This window comes from Microtus pennsylvanicus, chromosome 4, assembly GCF_037038515.1.
Source record: "Microtus pennsylvanicus isolate mMicPen1 chromosome 4, mMicPen1.hap1, whole genome shotgun sequence".
In the NCBI taxonomy this organism is placed as follows: Eukaryota; Metazoa; Chordata; class Mammalia; order Rodentia; family Cricetidae; genus Microtus; species Microtus pennsylvanicus.
Genome location: NC_134582.1, coordinates 109693837 through 109712410, shown reverse-complemented (window position 1 = coordinate 109712410; position 18574 = coordinate 109693837). Strand labels below are relative to the sequence as shown.

The following is an 18574-nucleotide window of genomic DNA, read 5'->3' as shown; positions in this document are numbered from 1 at the left end:
TAGCGATTTTCTTTCTTAGAGATTTACTGTCCTATAACCATGGCACAAAAGGTCTAGCATGTTCCCTCAGCATGCTTGCTCAGGTTGCATACATTCTAATACACATTGACGAAGAACAAACACCTCTACATGGGGCCTGATAATCTCCCATGTTGTGGGATATGTGTTATTTAACTATGCAAAGATGTGTTGCATTTGTTTAATTATGGAAAAATGTGTTGCTGTTTTATCTTGCATGCCTAAGGAACCTTATTGGTTTAATAAAAAGTTGAACAGTCAATACTGATGAAAGATGTATAGGTGTAACAGGGCAGGAAGTATAAGTAGGAGGAGGAATTTAGGCTCAAGAAAAGAAGAAAAAGAGAGTATAGGGAGATGCCAGGGGCCAGATGGACAGACAGACATAGAGGAAGAAGGAAATTAGGACATTCAGAATGAAAGAAAGGTAAAAAGTACCAAGGCAAAACATAGAAATAGAAACAAGTTAAGTTAATTTAGAAGAGCTAGTGGGACAAGCCTAAGCTAAGGATGAGCATTTATAATTAATAATAAATCTCCATGTCCTTATTTGGGAGCTGGTTGGTGGCACAAAGAAAATTCCAACTACACTCCCCCTTGGCTAGTGAACTTATAAGGTAATCCAGAATATAAATATCCCATCCTAACAGGTAATTTCTCTCTTGGATATTCTAAAATTTTAATAAATAGAAATAAAGGGCTAGAAACACAATGGAGCCTGATAGTGGTATAAAGTTCTTCATAGCTACAAGAGTTGGAACGTGGACCACAAATGAACCTAAGTTGCAATAGAGAAGTGGCCTGAAGGGAACAGCAAAAGATGTAAAATGGAGTTTCAGTCATTTGCCTGATGCACACATGAAATTAGTTCAAAACTAGCTTCCTCATAGCCACTGGATACTCTGGGACCCAGGCCTCAGTTCGGGCTAGAATGAGATTTGCCTCCAGGCCATTCCTAGGACGCTATGTAATGCTCTGTTCCTTCCTCTTGTAGTATGGAACCAGCAACAAAATTCTTTACAATCAACACAATGCCAGCAATAAGATGGGAGGGAATCTCTTTCTTGAGAGGAAATCTCTGCTGAAGGAAGAACTAAAATCAGTAGGCCTTGCAGATTGATTGCCTGAGGACCGAAGTTTTCTTTATGGGTGATGTAAAGGTTTTCCTGGATAAATGGTTCAGTCACAGTCTCATTTAGTAAGAGCATTGGTTCCCTTGGTCTTTGGAACACAAATGCACTAGCAAAACAAATATGTCTCCACTAAGTTCTATCCTAGGTTGGCATCCTCCGCCTTGGGCTTTGGCTTGGGGACAAAAGCAGGAGTGTTCCCGAGAACACTATTTAGCCACATAGGATGCTCAGAGTTTGGCAGAGGAGCTTTCTGCCAGTGTTAGGGAATGCAATGGCCTGAGTGTTTGTATTCCTCCCACATTGTAGCAAAACTGAACCCCCCTAAGAACTGGTATGAATAAGGTCTCTGGAAAGTGGTCAGAGTAGAAAACTAGTGTCCATATAAAAGAAAACCCAAAGTCTCTCCTGCCAGTGAGGGCTCAGTGAAGGAGGGAGTGGGCATCTGTCAGAACTGACCTGTGACTCCCAGAACCTGGAACTGCAGGAAAGGAAGTCTGCTGTTTGTACACCACCAAGGCCATGGGATTTTTGTCATAGCAGCCAAAATGAACCAAGACTTCATGAGGAGAGGAGTTGCCAACTGGAGATAAGAAAGCATCTTAGTTTCTTTCATTTCTTAAGTATGAATGTGTACAGGAATAGCCGAGGGAAAATTGTGAAAATGTAGATTCTGTTCCGGGTTTCTGCTGCAGCCTGAGGTTCTGTGTTTTTAAGCTCCCTGCTGCTGTCTAGGATCACATTCGGAAGGGAAGATGGTCCAGTTAACCACTGGGTCAAAGAGGACCATTCACACCTCGCTCACCAGCGTTCATCAAGATACATGTGTGCATGAAGGGGAGATGATCCAGTGAATCACTGAGTCTAGTAGGACCACTCTCATCTCCTCACCAATACTCATCATGATGCATCTGTGCATGAAGGGGAGATGGTCCAGTGAACCACTGAGTCTAGGGCATCATTCTCATCTCCTCACCAGCGTTCATCATGATGCAAGTGTGCATGAAGGGAGATGGCCCAGTGAGTGAACCACTGGATCCAAGAGGACCACTCTCATCTCCTCACCAGCGCTCATCATGATGCATCTGTGCATTATGGGCTCCTTTGAGAACTATATTGTTATTTGATAGGGGATATAGATGATAAGTTCTCAATCACATTAGTATAAAGGAAAATATTTGAAAATGTTTCACTGAGCTCAAGCCATTCAGAAACTGATGCTAGAAACATATTTCTAATCTTCCTAGTAAACCTTTAGCTTTTGAAATTATAAGAACAGGCAGAGGGAGGATTGGACAAGAAATCTGGAAGATCATCAGACAAAATTCTTGCAGGCTAAGTTAAACCATGAATTAAAAACATAATACTCTACAAGAGGAAAAAGGGAACTAACCGGCTCTACGTATAATATATGATTAGGATTAGGTGTGTTACAATTAAAAGCCTCCCTCCAACTTTCACTACTCAAAATCATTGAGAAAGTGGGATGTCTATTACAGATGAACAGACTTATCAATCATTTTAAAAGACTGAAAATCAGCCAGGTGGTGGTGATGCACGCCTGTAATCTTGGTACTCAGGAGGCAGAGGCAGGCAGATCTCATGAGTTCAAGGCCAATCTAGTCTAAAGGGCTAGTTCTGAGACAGCCAAGGCTACACAAAGAAACCCTATCTCAAAATAAACTAGCAAAATAAACACCCTACCCGCCCCCCAAAAAAGGTGGAAACGTTGGGCTGAAGTTAGCATGTTTATTGTATGAGGAGTGGGTTCTGCAAGGAGACCAGCCTTCTGTCCTTTTTGCTAACTTTTGACTATATAAATGTGTGTACAGATTATTCTGTTGTGTTCATCAGCAGGACCACAACTTTTGAGAAAAATTATGTATGAATTGAGGACATCTAGAACGGTCATTCCATCTCAAAGTAGACTGAACCTTTAGAGATGATTTTTTTTCTACCAGCCATCTGTTCACTTTCCTGATGGAGGAAGGTCATTGGTTAAATTAAAAGAAACTGCTTTGGCCCATCTCATTGGTTAGGAGATAGGTGGGAGGAGTAAACAGAACAGAACGCTGGGAGGAAGAGGAAGTGAAGTCAGACTCCCCAGCTCTCCTCTCCAGAGCAGACACTTCAGAGAGACGCCATGCCCCAGCTCCGACTCAGGATGGACTTAGGCTAGAATCTTCCCGGTAAGCGCACCTAGGGGCGCTACACAGATGATTAGAAATGGGCTAAATTAATATGTGAGAATTAGCCTAGAAGAGGCTAGATAGAGCTAAGGGCCAAGCAGTGTTTAAATGAATACAGTGTCTGTGTAATTATTTCGGGGCATAAGCTAGCCGGGCAGGGCAGGCGGCTGGGGTTTTGGGGACATAGCCCCACCGCCGCTCCTTATTACTACACTTTCCCATGTGACATGCCCTTCTCCAATTCAGTATAACTCAGGAAGCTTCACCACCCAAAGCATTGCCTAAGGATCATCACAGACTAGAACCAGGGTTCTCAACTTTCCTAATGCTGAAACCCTTTAATACAGTTCCTCATGTTGTGGTGATCTCCCCAATCATAAAATTATTTTTGCTGCTACTTTGTAACTGTAATGTTGCTACTGTTGTGAATCATAATACAAAGATTTTTGGAAATAGAGGTTTGCCAAAGGGGTTGCTACCCACAGGTTGAGAGCCCCTGCTATAGAAGGTCACCTAAAGGTATTGAGATCAGCCTTGGGCTGAATCTGATGGACTGGCTTGCAAGGTGACATCTGACTTTGCTCTTCAAGTAATGCACATTGATCTTGGTCACCTTGGAGATAAACTTTCTGCTTATTATCCTTATCATCCTCAGACTTATTATTGGGCAACTAAATCTTTCTGTTTTCCTGGAAATTTTTTGATTTTTAACACTGAAGATACTATTTCTTTGGAAATATCCCAGTTGCTAGTAAACCAGGAGGGTTATATCTTTGGTTAGTAAGGTCTGGGTGTTGAGAGGATATGGAAGGGTCAGAAATGCCTAAAGAAACCAAAAGTAGAACTTCCTTCTCTGGTGTTGATTTGGACCTCAAGGGAGAAGATGTCAAAGGAGGGGCTTGATGTTAAGACCAATGAGGGAAGTTTCCCACAGTCAGCTGACTTCCTGATGGAGAGTTTCACATTAATAATCTCATCACCTCTTAATCACTGAAGTTTTAAAGATGACTTCAAAGCAAAAAATATTTGTTCACGGTTCTGTGGCTGACACGAGCTTAGTTGAGAACACAGATATGCTTCTGAAGGCAATATTGTTTGGAACATTTGCCATGGGAACCAAGGGACGAAAGGAGTTAACGCTTCTGCTGCCCTTACCCTGGGCACAGACACAGGTTTGATGTGAAAGCACCAGTGCCAAGAAGTCAAGGCCCAAAGCACAAGCCCATACTTCACATTGAAAACAAAGCGGAGACGGCCTTGCTGCACACCGGCCAGCGCTGACTTTGAAACCCTAGAATAAGAGGTACGAAAAATCCCAACAACACTGACTAACAGTGAAAGTACAAAAAACTTCCTTTTTTCCACTCTGACTTTGTAGTCCATCTTAACCAAGCAGAATTAATTCACAGCCCAGGAGTTCGGCGAGCTGATGTTTATTTATAATATTCAATATTCCCATAAGCACACATGTTCCAAATGGAAGGTTGCATTTTGATAATGCCCGTTTCTTCATTAAGATTTCATCATCCACCTACATTAAGAAGCCTGGCCCTACACTTTGTTGCTTCGGCTTTCACCTTGTGTATTCCTGCTTTATTTGCTTAATCTCAAGTTCCCCACTTCCCAGGCACTCAAATTTGAAACAAGCAAAGTTCATGCATTAGTGTATCCTGAGCATGCATGATTTATGAATGGCCAAGTTCTTGGCACAATTTAACGGTATAAGGGAGACTTTGTTTTAAACATGAAACTGAAAGTTAAGAAGTAGCCACAATGGGTGAAATATCAGAACACAGGCTGCAAAGAGGTCCCAAGGAACAAGATTCTTTAGTTCTTAGTTGTTCTTCAGTGTGTGAACGGATGTTCTAACCAATTTTTAAAAAACCATATAAGCATCTAACATCTGACCAATTTAAAAAGTACTTTCAATTGTTATTCTGAGGACTTACCCAGACAAACCTTCATTCTGTAATAAAACAAAAATATCCTTACATTTATATAAATAAGGATTGTCAACTGCTTTAAGTATCCCAAAGTAAATAGTTGGATCTTTCTTTCCCTTTCTTTCTTTCTTTCTTTCGTTCTTTCTTTCTTTCTTTCTTTCTTTTTCTTTCTTTCTTTGGTATCAGACACTATATTCTTATTCAGAACATTTCTCACGATAATTATTCTTTCTCTAACAACAACCAGTGTTGTTCTTACCAAGATTTTTAAGAATAGCTAAAAATTTCAAATTCTAAAGAAAAACTTCTCCCTTCTACCAGGTCTTGCTTCTACCAAAAAAGCTGAAATAATACAGTCTGTGTTTTAATACTTACATCTAAAGCCTAAGTAGTAGCAAAATAATCATTAAATTAATAATGCCATATGACCTTTTGTATTTGTGGTGTCCCAACCACTTAGCTCAGATACAAGGAACACCCAACCTTTTCTTGCATGTGGCCAAATTGAATACCTTGCCAGATTATAACTGTGTCTTCAAATAACAATGCTACAGTTTCACATTTAAATGACGGTGTGCCCCGTCATGATTGCTTTTAAGTACCGGAGGACCTGAAAAGTTGCTGTTCATGAGAGGAAATGAGGGTTGATAAAACCACAGCTTAAGTAAGCTCAGCGTTCATAAACAGCTAGCTGTAAATGTTGCTTTCCGCAGAGGCCTTTCATGCCCTTTATGATAGAAACATCCCTATGCTGCACTCTCCCTTCAGGGGACTTTCTGTCCATTTCAGAGAAGAACGAGTGTAACACTGCACAGCACCTGGGCATGATGTTACCTTGTAGATTTTGCAATGGCAGAGTCATGATGCCTCCAGCTGCAGCTGCTGCTACCAGCCCTTGGATGTTTGTGAGATTCGCTGTGGGCAGCGTGAGGACCAGGCCTTGCTGACCACCTAGTTGTCCTGCCATGTTGAAGGGGATGAGGATGGGCTGGTTGAGGGCTGGGGGGCCTCCCGGCATCACCCCGGCCACAGCAGAGGCAAGCTGCTGTGCTGTCAGAAGAGGCTGCAAAACAGGAGAAACCTGGCTCACTTTCCAGCAGAACAACACATGGTTTTTAAAGCACAGTGCCTCCATTATATCTAACCAGAAGGCTTCTCAAACAGCAAAGAAGCATACTCCATCCCAGAAAAGAAGACTGGGAGGAGGAAAGAATAGTTTGACATTATGTTTCATTTATACCTTTGAAAACTTTCAAATTTTTAACAGCCTCCGTGATGCTTAAACACCTTTTAAAGAAACCCAATGTCTTTACATACTGCAAATTCGACTGAGTTTTCATTTGGTCCCAATTCTCACATATTTATAGCGCTCAGCTAATTTTTTCTATGTTGTTACAGAAAGAATTCACTGATTTTGGTAGGGGTTTTATTCTATTTTTGGTTCAAAAATAGTAATAACACACTGGTTTCAAGTATTACATTAACAAAAATAGTGTCAAAGATTTTCTGGATGCTAGGAGGTCTTTAGTAATGCTGTCACACACTTCTGTGGCTGGAGGGCCTGATTGCGGGCATAATCCTTGGGAAAGCAATTTGGAAACACATACATCTCAAGAGCGGCAAATATATTCATCCTTATTTGACTCAGAATATACTCTTAGGATAGAGTTTCAAGATAGAATTCAAGTGGAAAAGAGATAAATGTATGAAATTATGCAATATACTTCAAGTTACATAAATGGTGAAGCTGTTCATATTATAGTGCTAAGCCCGGAGAGGTGCTTGTGTATTCATTAATATGGATCGTTTTGGTATCTATTTCGGAAACTTAAAAATATGTTCCTGATATGAAAAAAAATTGAATAGTTTCTAAACAGACAAGTGGTTACTATTGAGATGGTAATATATGTGTGTGTGTATATACATATATATGTGTGAGAGAGAGATGTCAAGACATAAAACGTAATAGAAAACCAAATACTTATACTCGAAGATACAATACTAAATTTTTTTCTGTTAATTCTTTCATATTCTTCACTCAATTAAGATGTTATTATTAAAACACATGTTTATGTCCACTCTTGATTGAATAATCATGGTTTGGTGTAAAAGGCAGCATTAGAGCAGAAAACTTGGTTAAGTGCTGGGGTGGGGTTCTCACTGGAGTTCTATACTAAGATTGTGGTTCTGGCCAGGCTAAATGGCAGCGTAAGTCATTTAATCTTAGGGTCTTTAATCCAGGATTTTCTCTACACCCTTTTGAGAGTTGTGGAGTTAAACATAATCCCACATTTTTTCTCTACATGATTAAATATTAAACTCTATCTAGGATTGACTTTCTTTTTGATGAAACATAAAACAGGTATTTAAATATGTACATGATATAAAGGCAGATTATAATCACCAGACCCTACGTTCCAATTATCCTACCAATGAGACTCAGAGAGTTTCATAACTTCCTGGAAGTTCCCTGTCTCATGCATGGAGAGGTCAAGTTTAAGACCAGATAGACTGTTCCAGAGTCTACACAAGGGACAGAGTCAGAGAAAGGGGGCTGTTTCATTTGAAGAATGGGGGTAAGAGTGGGCTATCTCTCTAGAGTACCATCTCAATTTTTCAAAAGAAGCTCTTGAGAGGTACTGGGCTCCCAATGTATTTGCTCACTTTATTGAACTTATAGTAATAACTTTGCTCCCTCCTTTAAAATACACAAAGTTACTTGGCAGAAAAAAAACATCAGACTTAGGGAATAATAATGAAATTGTAGCTTGGTTCTAAGGTTCCTAGGGGTAAGATATTGTGGCCGACCAGTGCAAAGCTTCAAGGGAAACATGGAGTAGCTCTCAGACTGTCCACAGGTTTGGAGACTTGACATGCAAAATTTTAAGACTGGATTTGGGGCTTAGTATAGGATGTACCTGCTCCAGGTTGTCACAGAGCTATGCTTCTTCACTGTCTTGAGTTCGTCATTCTAATTACCTAACTTAGAGTGTTAGACCAGTTTGGAGCTCATGGGCTTCTAGGAACATCTGTGAACACACATGTACAGAAGGACTTACACGTATGAACTTATGAGGTAAGAAGAATGTCATTATGAGGGTATGACACATAGAAGCCAATGACTCATGTCTATGACCTCTATCTAGGTTTTGGTCTCCCAAATAGACACTGCCCAGTCTTCATGTCTGGAGCTGTGTGGGCTCTGAGATGGGTGATAGGATCTGAGGCCACTGGAAGATTTCATGGCAACTAGAATAAGAGTGATGTAATTGAGTCAAGCTTTACACTTGGGCAAGCCCTCCTTATACTGAACGTGATTAATTTCCTGGGACAACAATGGCAGCAATGGGGAGAGAAAGGCACAGGCATTTCTCTCCCTAAAAGCAAGATGAACTCTGAAAGTTTCACAGTAGATGGCAGAGGTTAAAGAAAGCCTAGCCTTTTATAATTGTGTTCTACATCTCCATATAACCCACACCAGGCTGCAAAAAACAAATATTGGACTTTAAAAAATAATGAATGTATTTCTTTATTAATGCAAGAGCTATGTGTGATGTACAGTATTGTCAAACCCAATAAGCTGAACTTGCATTAAAATTGCATTAACTTTTTTATATTAAATCACATCTTGTATTTCAAAAATGGCTATAGTAAGGTTGAAATAACTTAATTTTCTTCACACTCCAGTCATTAAAGTTTTACTTAAAAAAAACTGCATGGTAACCAACAGCCTAGATATAGTAGGTTTTAAAGGAAAAAAAAAACATTTCCACATGATTAAAACCAACCTTTCCTTTAAGAAGAGACTTTTACAAACACATATTTTCTTGAGAGTATTTAATAAGTAATGTAGTCATATAGCTTTTCATACAAAAATTTATCACCATCTTTGCTCTGTTGGAGTTAATTGGACTTAACTCATTATTATTTATTTGGTTATTTATATGGTGAAACCATCCTAAATGGAGCCTAATGGAAAGCAGTTGAGAGATACTGACCTGCGGCCCAACTGGAAATGGGGGGTGGGTCTGACTGGCCTGGTGCTGGTCAGGAGTTCCTGGGTCTGATAGTACTGTGTTTCCTCTGGCCCCTAGAATTCAAAAGAAAAGCTTCCTTAGTATTAACAGCAGCCTGGGAACAGTATATTTCTGAGATATCACCGAATACTGAGGAATAGATGCTTATAAAAGAGTGGATTTTCAGTAGTTCCAGTTAGGGCAAAGATGATGCTATAGTACATTCAGGATGGCCAAAGTCATCAGGAGATAGAAAAGAAAGAAAGACAATAGGGAAAGGTATTCTTTTATATATATGCCAAAAGACTTACATTAGATATCGGTTTGGAAAGCAGACTCTAGTTCACTGTGTGTATGTGCACATGTTTTGGGGCATGTGTGTGAATGTGTCTGTTATGCTTAAATGAATAATAGACAAATCAGTTGTTCAAAGCCAAAGTACAGTCTCAGATTTGACCATCTCTCTTATATTGTTCCCTGGTAGAGATTCTTCCCTCTGTTCTGTTCCCTTAGGCCATCTCTTCAAGCTGGCCTTGGATGGACTCCTATGAACCACAGCCCTTTCTAATGCTCCCTTCCACAATGTCCTAAAAGGAATATGGGTCCCCTTAGGCGAGTTTTCTGGGTGTGGAGCAAAAGAGAAATGTCTCGCATCAATCACAGAGACCCACTACGGTAGGCACTGAACTAGCTGTATTCCTGTGCTGAGATCCTGTTGCATTTCAAGCACCCTGACAACAAATCTCTAAAGCTTTTGGGCATTGTCTGCATGTATTTGTGCTTCATTTTCGGACAAACCAAAGTGGTTCAGATAATGGTAGAAACAATAAATACTTGAGTAAAAAAAACAAGATAAATACTTGAATAAAAATAAAACTGCAATTTTTGAAAGTGTCCCTGTTGGGGGCTTTTGTTTTCTTGGAGTTTTCTATTGGGGTGGTTGAAATCCAGTTCTAAGCAAACCTTAACAAGATCTACTTTCCTGGTGTTTGTCCTATGAATAGCAAGTGAAAGACATTTCAGGCTCTGTTTACTGGCATGCTGAGGCCAACCAATGAAAAAAGATATGATTCTGTCATGCTTATAAATTTTAAAGAAGGTATTATTGGCTCATTTAAAACAAATTCTTCTATATCGTCTCCAAAGGGACAGACTTATAAATAATGGAAATGTGGAAAAAATACTTCAGCACATTAAGCTACAAATAAAATTGACTGCTACATATTATTCAATTGACTTCTATTTCCACAGTGATGTGTCAATCATAACAGCATTTTATAATAGGATTAAGCAATAAACGTGCAAAGCCATTATGCAGAAATCTGAAAATCTGATTAATTTGTAATATTTTTTTTGTGCAGAAAGTCAGGAATGGACATTGCTTAGGGAATACTTACAAGCAGTCTATTGAAATTTCTAAATTGATTTGGAACAAACTAATAAAAACACAGACTTGCTGACATTTTATAAACCAAATTCTGTCGAGATATGTTTGGCATTTTAATGATCACTGTCATTTAATAACAAGAATAAGATGATCCATCAGAAGATACCAGCAATCCCCGTGTATACAAAGGAGCTTTCCCCTGAATTTTTTATGTGTAGTTTATTATGCTTGAAAACCAGGGCATGTTAAGCTAGGCAGCATCTTATATAGTATAATCTCATGGTCTCCATTCAGCCCCCAAATAATGCTTTTGATCAAATATTAAGATTAGGCTAATTTGCAAATGACTAAGAATTCACTGCTTAGAAAAAATGTGGTTGCTTCCTTCAGCTTCTCAGGCCTGGATTTTTATGCCAGAAAAGAAAGTTTTATAATGTACAGAAAAATCTAAAAGTCCCTTTTTAAACAATTAAATATACACTTGACATCAGAATTTTCTACAGCAAGATGGGCCCCTTTGCATCATATTTTCTTCATGTGTTCAGAGTCTATTTTTGACTCTGTTCTTAACACATCCCACTGTAAGGCTGAGGGAGGACTGGTCCCATGCAGGCACTGTGCCAACAGCAGTGTATGTTTATTCTCTACAATTCCATACAGATTACATTTGCTTATATTTATTCTTTGGTGCTCTGAGGCCCTAACTGGTGCTCAGCAACTTGTTCTGAGAGTGGCTATGCTCAAAAACCATGTTCAACGCAGTCTGGGGCAATTCCACACAATTTCATGTGTAAAATGAAGTCTTTCACAGGCTCTAGAGGAGATTATGTATGCTTTCCCGCCTGGATCAAAAAGTAATGTTTCCTCTTAACGTGCATCTCCATTTTCCCCAAACACATGTATCGCGCTTAACCTTGTAGGGCCAGAAAGTAATCTGCTTGCTTGGAAGGCAGTTCCTGTACAGGGGCCTTGCTGGAGCCAGAGGGGAATCCAGCAGTCAGAATGAATAAAAGGCTTTGGCTAAAGGTTTTAGAGATTTGAAGCAGCACTTACTGTATGATAGCAAAGAATTTGAGGTTAGGCATTTCCATGGCAAAGATAAGGAAACATAAATATTATAGTTGACCAGGAGCCTGGAAAACATAGTACACCATTGGAGCCCTCTGACTTCAACTGTGTGATGAATGGCATGTGCTTTAACACCTTTATGTTTTTGTCAGCAACTAGTACATGTAGAAAAAATGTTGTGTAATGTGTTTCTAAAAATGTAACACGGTTTGATCATATTCACCGTGCGTCACTTCCTTTTCTTCTATCCCATCCTCTTATGCCTTCATCCTTTTTGCTCATGGTCCCCTTTGACTGTGAGCTCTCAGGCCAGGACATTTCATTCACACTTAGTGACTACAAGTAGAGGTTCGGCTTAAGATACACATTGACACTCATTTGATTACTTCCTTCTGTTTAGCATAAATCTTGGAAATATCTTTAAATTATGAAGTTATTGACAAACTCTATCTCAATCCCAAATGACAGATTGCTACGACATGGATGTAGAAGGTCCCTACAGCCCGTGTGTTAAAAGCCTTACTGCCAGCCTGTGATAAGATGAGGGAGTGATAGAACTGTAGGTAGGAGAGACTAGCAGAAGGAAGCAGAACCACAGTGGACATGCTTTTGAAAAGAAGAGTGAGATGCTGGTCCCTTCCTCATGCTTTCTTTGCTTTCTGGCCACCATAACTCTGGTATCCAAGGGGTCCTCTCCATCATATGCTGCCTTTCTGTGGCCTCAAACAGACCATTGACCGAAGGGCTCGTCCCCGTCAGGCACTACGCCACAGTCACAGAAAGCTGACTGGAGCAGATATAGGAAGTCGTTTGGTAAAAAATATTAAAGGCAAGGTTTCTTACATCTTAACCTTGGCCACGTTTACATTTAGATCTGCCACCTCACTAGGAACGTGGACTTGGAATTGTCTTCAAATTGCTTATTCATCAGCTTTCTCTTATGAAAGTCAGGAATAACTTCCTTCACAAGCTGGCTGCCGTGAGTGCCATATGAGATAATATACATGTAAGTTCATTGTAAGCTCTGAATGCTTGCTGTATAACTACTTCATCTGTTGGTTATTGTACTTTAATAAGGTTTGTACTTAAAGTAATATTTCATACCATTCAATTTGCTTTTAATATTCACCCATCAAAGCCAACTGACACATATTCTAATCTCTATGTGTATATAGTTCAGAAATATAGATAAGCTACGGGTACTTGGCTATGTACTGTGTACATACTTCACTATGTACTGTGTGCCATACGATCAATGTCGGAAATGGAGCTGCATATTTGAGTCTCTCAGAACTTACAAAACGTGATGTTTACAATAGTCTTCCCTCAGTGTGCAGAGAGCTGTTTCTCAGACCCTGTGCATACCAAAATCTGAGGGCATTCAAGTCTTTTATCTAAATCTGCTTAACATTTGCATGTAACCTATATATCCTCTCTCATTCATTTAATTCGCCTCTAAATTGCTCAGAATGCTAAATGCAATGGGCATGGCTATGTAATTGTTATACTGCATTGTTTAAACACTTGTGACAAGAAAAAGTCTATACATACTTAAATAAAATTGTTTCCCAAATAGTTGCAACCCACAATTGGCATTTTTAAAAAAATCTATAGATGAGATGCTGATGATATGGGAGTCTCTTTATAGGCTGCTAGTCCATGCCAACACACTCAGAAAATGTGGTGCCAAGAGTCTAGCAAGTAGCTTCTAAATTCTCTCATAGACCATGGCTTACACAAGTGCCGCCCCACTTAAATCTGTGAATAATTATTGGAGCCTCCTGAATCATTTCACAGCCCACAGGAACCTAGGGACAGAGAGTGGAAGATGGTATTTGTAGGGGCATTTCTTAAACTTCACAAGGATCACAGACGGTGGGGGATAAATAATGGTGGCTTCACTGCTGTGCGGTAGAGTTTAAGCTTCCTTTGCCCTGGGAAAACATACATGACTTGAACCATCAATGCCACTTGTGTGATTGTACACCATTGGCATCATCACCACACACCTCTCAAGTCATCATATAACACCGACTTTGTGTATAGCCCTTGGGTCGTGAGCAGCATGATTCCTCTTGCCTTCCCAGCTTCCTCGCCCTGGATGTCCTCTGATCTTAATCAGATTGAGATTGCCAGCTCAGAAAGGAGAAGAACCAAAGACACACATTCTATAATTGCCTTTCTGTTCACAGGTAATTCATGGAGGGGAAACCAAGTGGAAAAGGGTCTCAGTGTGGAATGTGAAATCAAGGATCTGTGTCAGAGATCCTCCTCCTTTCAAGCCCTCCTTTCCCACCAGATCTCAGATCTGTGACTCCTAATGCTGCCTGCCTGTTCCTGTTTGAAAGAAAAAGGAGGAGGAACACACACACACACACACACACACACACACACACACACACACACACAGAGAGAGAGAGAGAGAGAGAGAGAGAGAGAGAGAGAGAGAGAGAGAGAGAATACATGAATGTGTGGTGTATGTGTGTGATAGTGGGGGTCCAGCCTCCCACACTCTGCCATCTAGGTCCAGCCAAGCTCACAGTTCAGGGTGTCACTGATGGTTCTAACTGGATTCCTCACAGTAAGGTTGTTGTTTTTCAAATTCCTTTTTACTTCTTTTCATTGTCACAGCTTTTAACACAGACAGCCAGGCTTAGCATCTCTTAGCTTAGCAACTCCAATATAGCAAATGCATGCTGCAGTCTAGATTTGAATTTGCCTCCCTTTGTGAAGGAGACTCCTCCACGGGAGTTCCTTTCATCCTATGAGGGGGAACTCCTTTCTGGAGCCTTGCCACACTGTTTTTGTAAAGAGGACACAGTGGTGGCTGCAGTGATATGGGACTGAGAAAAAAAGGGACCTCAATCAGACTGCTCTGACGGACAGAACAGAAAGTTCCCTTGTTAAGGACCAATGCATTTTTAATGAATTGGGTTCCTCAGAAGTCTGAATGTGGGGGTCTCTCCTCCACGCATTAGCACAAACATAATCACATGAAGGTCACAGGGACGTGCCATCTCCTTCTGGTATCTCATACCGTTCTTACCCATTGTTCTTCCACCAGTAGCTGAGGGATGCCCAGGTTACTTATCATAAGATAGGCAGTTGAGTGCATCACTATTTCATGTTGAGCAGATGAACCCAAGCTAAGCAGGGCAGAAGGCCTGTCTAGATGAAACTTCCCCTTCTTTCAATTTCTTCAAGATTACTGAATGCCGGAAAGGGAGCGGAAGTGTTGGAAGTGTCTATAGAAAACCCTTTGTGGAGCCACTGCCACTGTTAGACACTTTTTATCATTGGATGGGATCTCTTTGTGACACTGGACACACACATGCTTGTGTACAGAACTCTACACACTGCTGGTGAAATTTGAGACTCTAAAGTAATAAGGCTAACTCTATAAAAGGCATCTTAAATTCCACATTCATCAATCCACATGGATTTGTGTGCTTTTGCAAGAAGCTCAGAGAATAAGAATATCTGATGGTGTTAATGTAAAAAAAAAATGGATTTCTTTTTACTGGTCGTGACTCACATGACCTGTGGAAAGTAAACTCAGCTTTTTTTGAGTTTAGGGTCTAAAATAAATGACCTTTATTTTAAGGCTGCATATATACACGAAAGTCAAAGGGAGGTGTGGGATATTTAGGTAAAGAACAAATACTCTCCACAGATCCCTTACGTGGACTTGATTACCAACTGATGACTTTGTTCAGTGACTCAGCCAGTTTTACATGTGGATTTAGTTTGCACTCTACAGAGATTTTAAAGATTCTTTTTCTTATAATTTATCAAATTTTCCTTAAGTTGGAGACACATTTTATCATTTGTTTTCATATCTATCTATTAAAAGCATAGACCAACTCCTTTGATCCAGACCAATGACTGTACTTGGTGAAGAGCAATGAGAGAGAGCCAACAATTGCTAACAAATGCTAACAAACTTCTATGGCACGCTATTAGCGGATAAAGAACTTGGGGGTAGGCAAGGCCCTTGGGTAGTGCTGTCTCCTGGAGAGTGGCAGACCTTCCTGGTGAAGACAGCCATCTCCTGATATCCTGCAGGCCCGCTCTGGGCTGAGTCGTGAGTGCTCGATGTACATATGTGGATGTCCACATACAGTTGGTATTAGAAACTCTGGAGCAAGCTGATATTCTTAAAAAGGATGGAGCAATTTAATCACAGATTTTGAGCCACTTGGAAGTGGTGTGATTTTAAAAAGGTCTTTGAAATCCAGAAAGCCTTGCTCATATGACACGTATCTCCAAAGAAATGGCAAGGTCACTCATTGTTCAGGTCACCCTCAACACACTGGCATGGCATCTGGTGTTTCTTCTTGATGGTGGCACTCCGGCGATGTACAGATGAGGCAGGCCTGTGCATCCAGTATCTTTCTGTTTATCTGTAGCATGGTTCATCTGTGCCCGACTCTATGAAAGGCTCAGCTACACAAGCTGTGGTGCTTGGTGCAAAGAAAAATCTGCAGAAATGCAGGTCCCTGACCTGGGCCTGGGTAGTCAATTCCCTTGTCCCTTGAACCACAGCCTCAACCTTCTAGAGGGGGACATACTCAAAGCTTGCAATCTCCTCAGGGTATGCACCACTCACCTGATCAGTGGTGGTGGGAATACTCTGAGAAATATTTAACTTTGCCACTTGAGCCCACGCCCCTTAAGATCAGAAGGAAGGATGAAAAAGCCACTATGGCAGGGAGGGGGCAGAGGTCTCACGGCCACAGGCTTCCAAGTCTCTCTACACCGGCTCCACTGAATTTAACAATAAGACACATATCAAAAGGCAAATTATTAGGGCTTTTAAGATACAACCTAACATGACTTCACCGAAACTGAAAGATTTTATAGGTCCGCTGCCCTCAATGTTTCCACTCACTCAGTTTCTAAAACATTTGGAGTTGCTAATTTTTAATCATAAATCAGGGAAACCTTTTCTATCTATGTTTAAGTCCAAAGAATGCTCATGTCTACAGAGCAATTTGAGCAAATTTTTATCTCCCGAAAGAATGAAATCTATAGAAAATATCAACTTGTCACTTATAGGCTGTTATCACCAGTTACATTTGGTGGAAAATTAAGCTCTAGATAAAATATTATTTTGTTTTCTATTGGCTAACATTAACAATGCTGATAATGAATTGACTGGGTATAACCTTTCCAAAGAAAACATTTATGTTCAGTTTGTTGAGTCTTAACCTAGTCTCACGTGGATACCTGGGAAGCAAAGCCTGAAAGGGACATGAGGTCAAATGGGGCTAGTTATATGATGATCGTATGATGATGGCAAGACTAATCTCCCAGCCCAGCCTGACGTTACTATGGTGTTCCCATCATTTCTTGCTTCTCTAAGACCTCCAGACACTGCCTAAGGTCTGATAGTTGCACAAACTATAACAGAATGCATCATTACTTCAATTGAAATGTTGGCCTCTGGGTGCAGTCACTTCTGATAATGGACATGGTATAAGATCCCAGAGACCTCCAACAAAGAACTCGTGGTTCTCCGTTCAGTGTTTGCTTTTATGACTTCCATGGGCAGGTGGTCCAGCAGTCACAGACCAATCACTTGCCTAGATTTTGGAGTTTCACAGGATAGTCAAACTAATGGAGAATATTAAAAATTGGGTAACACTCTTGTGTCCTAATTTTTCCTTTTATTTGGCTGCATACCTAAGTAATAAATGTCCACTCGTCTTTAACTAAAAGGATAGCTGCATTTTCAGGCTTCATGGTCAAGGCCTGAGCCCATGACCAGCAGCATAGGAGTTAGCTGGGACTCGTGAGAAGAGTTCACTTCTGTTTCCCAAATCCAAGGCTCAGACTCTGCATAAGTCGGCTCTACATTTGGAAAAATGCCTCAGACAATTTTTACACATGGCACAAAAAAGAGAAACTGCTTCTGAGTTTATAACGCTGGGCTTCCCGCACTCACCCATTCTGAGTCTCTCCCTCCTTTTTCTAACCTTTCTTTTTTTTAAACAAAAAAAAAAGAGTGGTATTTAAAGCATAGATGTACTTAAGAATCCTAACACTGATCATACATTTTGATAGATTTTTAAGACCCCCCCCCCACAGGGCTCAGAAGGGCGAGAGGCAGAGAAGAGTGGTTAAGAGGAGGGTTCCAGAGGATGGGTCTAATTAGAGCCCCTCTGGTCCTCACCCCAGTGAGAACCACATCAAGACACCAGTCAAGAGACTGCCAGCAGGAGGAGCTGCCCAAGTTCTTAAAAAGACGTATATTTGCCCTTCACAAATCACAACAGGACCAAAGATCTGTGATTTATGAAAAATTTTCTGACCACTTTCTCCTCTGTGTTCGTATCTTTGTCCTGCTATTTGTGAAGATCCGGGAAGAATCTGGCTCATTCATTTCCGTTATTTTTCTCTCAGAATGTCACATTCCCTACAAAAGTAGCCATGGTGCCACTTAAAAAAAAAGGAGAAGTATAAAAAATTAAAAACCCTTAAAGAGGAAATAAAACTGCATTTCTTCTCAGATGCTCCTAAAGGGTGGCATTTGCAGCCACGCTTGCATGTGGCTCAGGACTGGTGAAAGTCGGGTCATTTAGGACTCACGGACAGGAAGAAATACCCCAGAGGAATCACATGGCACGAAACTGTAGCATACACCTAGTTAGCAGCCCGTTACTGTAATAGAGTCTCTCTAACAGCACAACAGAACACAGCTGGAAGAGAAGGATGCTGCACACCACACCAGGAATGAATCTCTAATACCTCTAGAGATGGGGTAATGAAACATTGCCTTCCCAATAACACTCGGCATTTCTCGAGTCTGAAAATGTCCATC

The 18574-nt window shown here is 40.6% G+C and overlaps 1 protein-coding gene across 2 annotated transcripts in view; it reads right to left on the bottom strand.

Moving 5' to 3' along the window:
• Positions 1–18574, bottom strand: part of Pou6f2 (POU class 6 homeobox 2) — a 361642-nt gene that overhangs the window by 234717 nt on the left and 108351 nt on the right. For both annotated transcript variants that reach the window (XM_075970147.1, XM_075970145.1), the window contains exons 2-3: positions 9279–9370; positions 6115–6343 (exon numbers count right to left, since the gene is read on the bottom strand). In XM_075970147.1, the coding sequence (XP_075826262.1) occupies positions 6115–6343; positions 9279–9370 (321 nt within the window). The remainder of the gene's footprint in view (positions 1–6114; positions 6344–9278; positions 9371–18574) is intronic.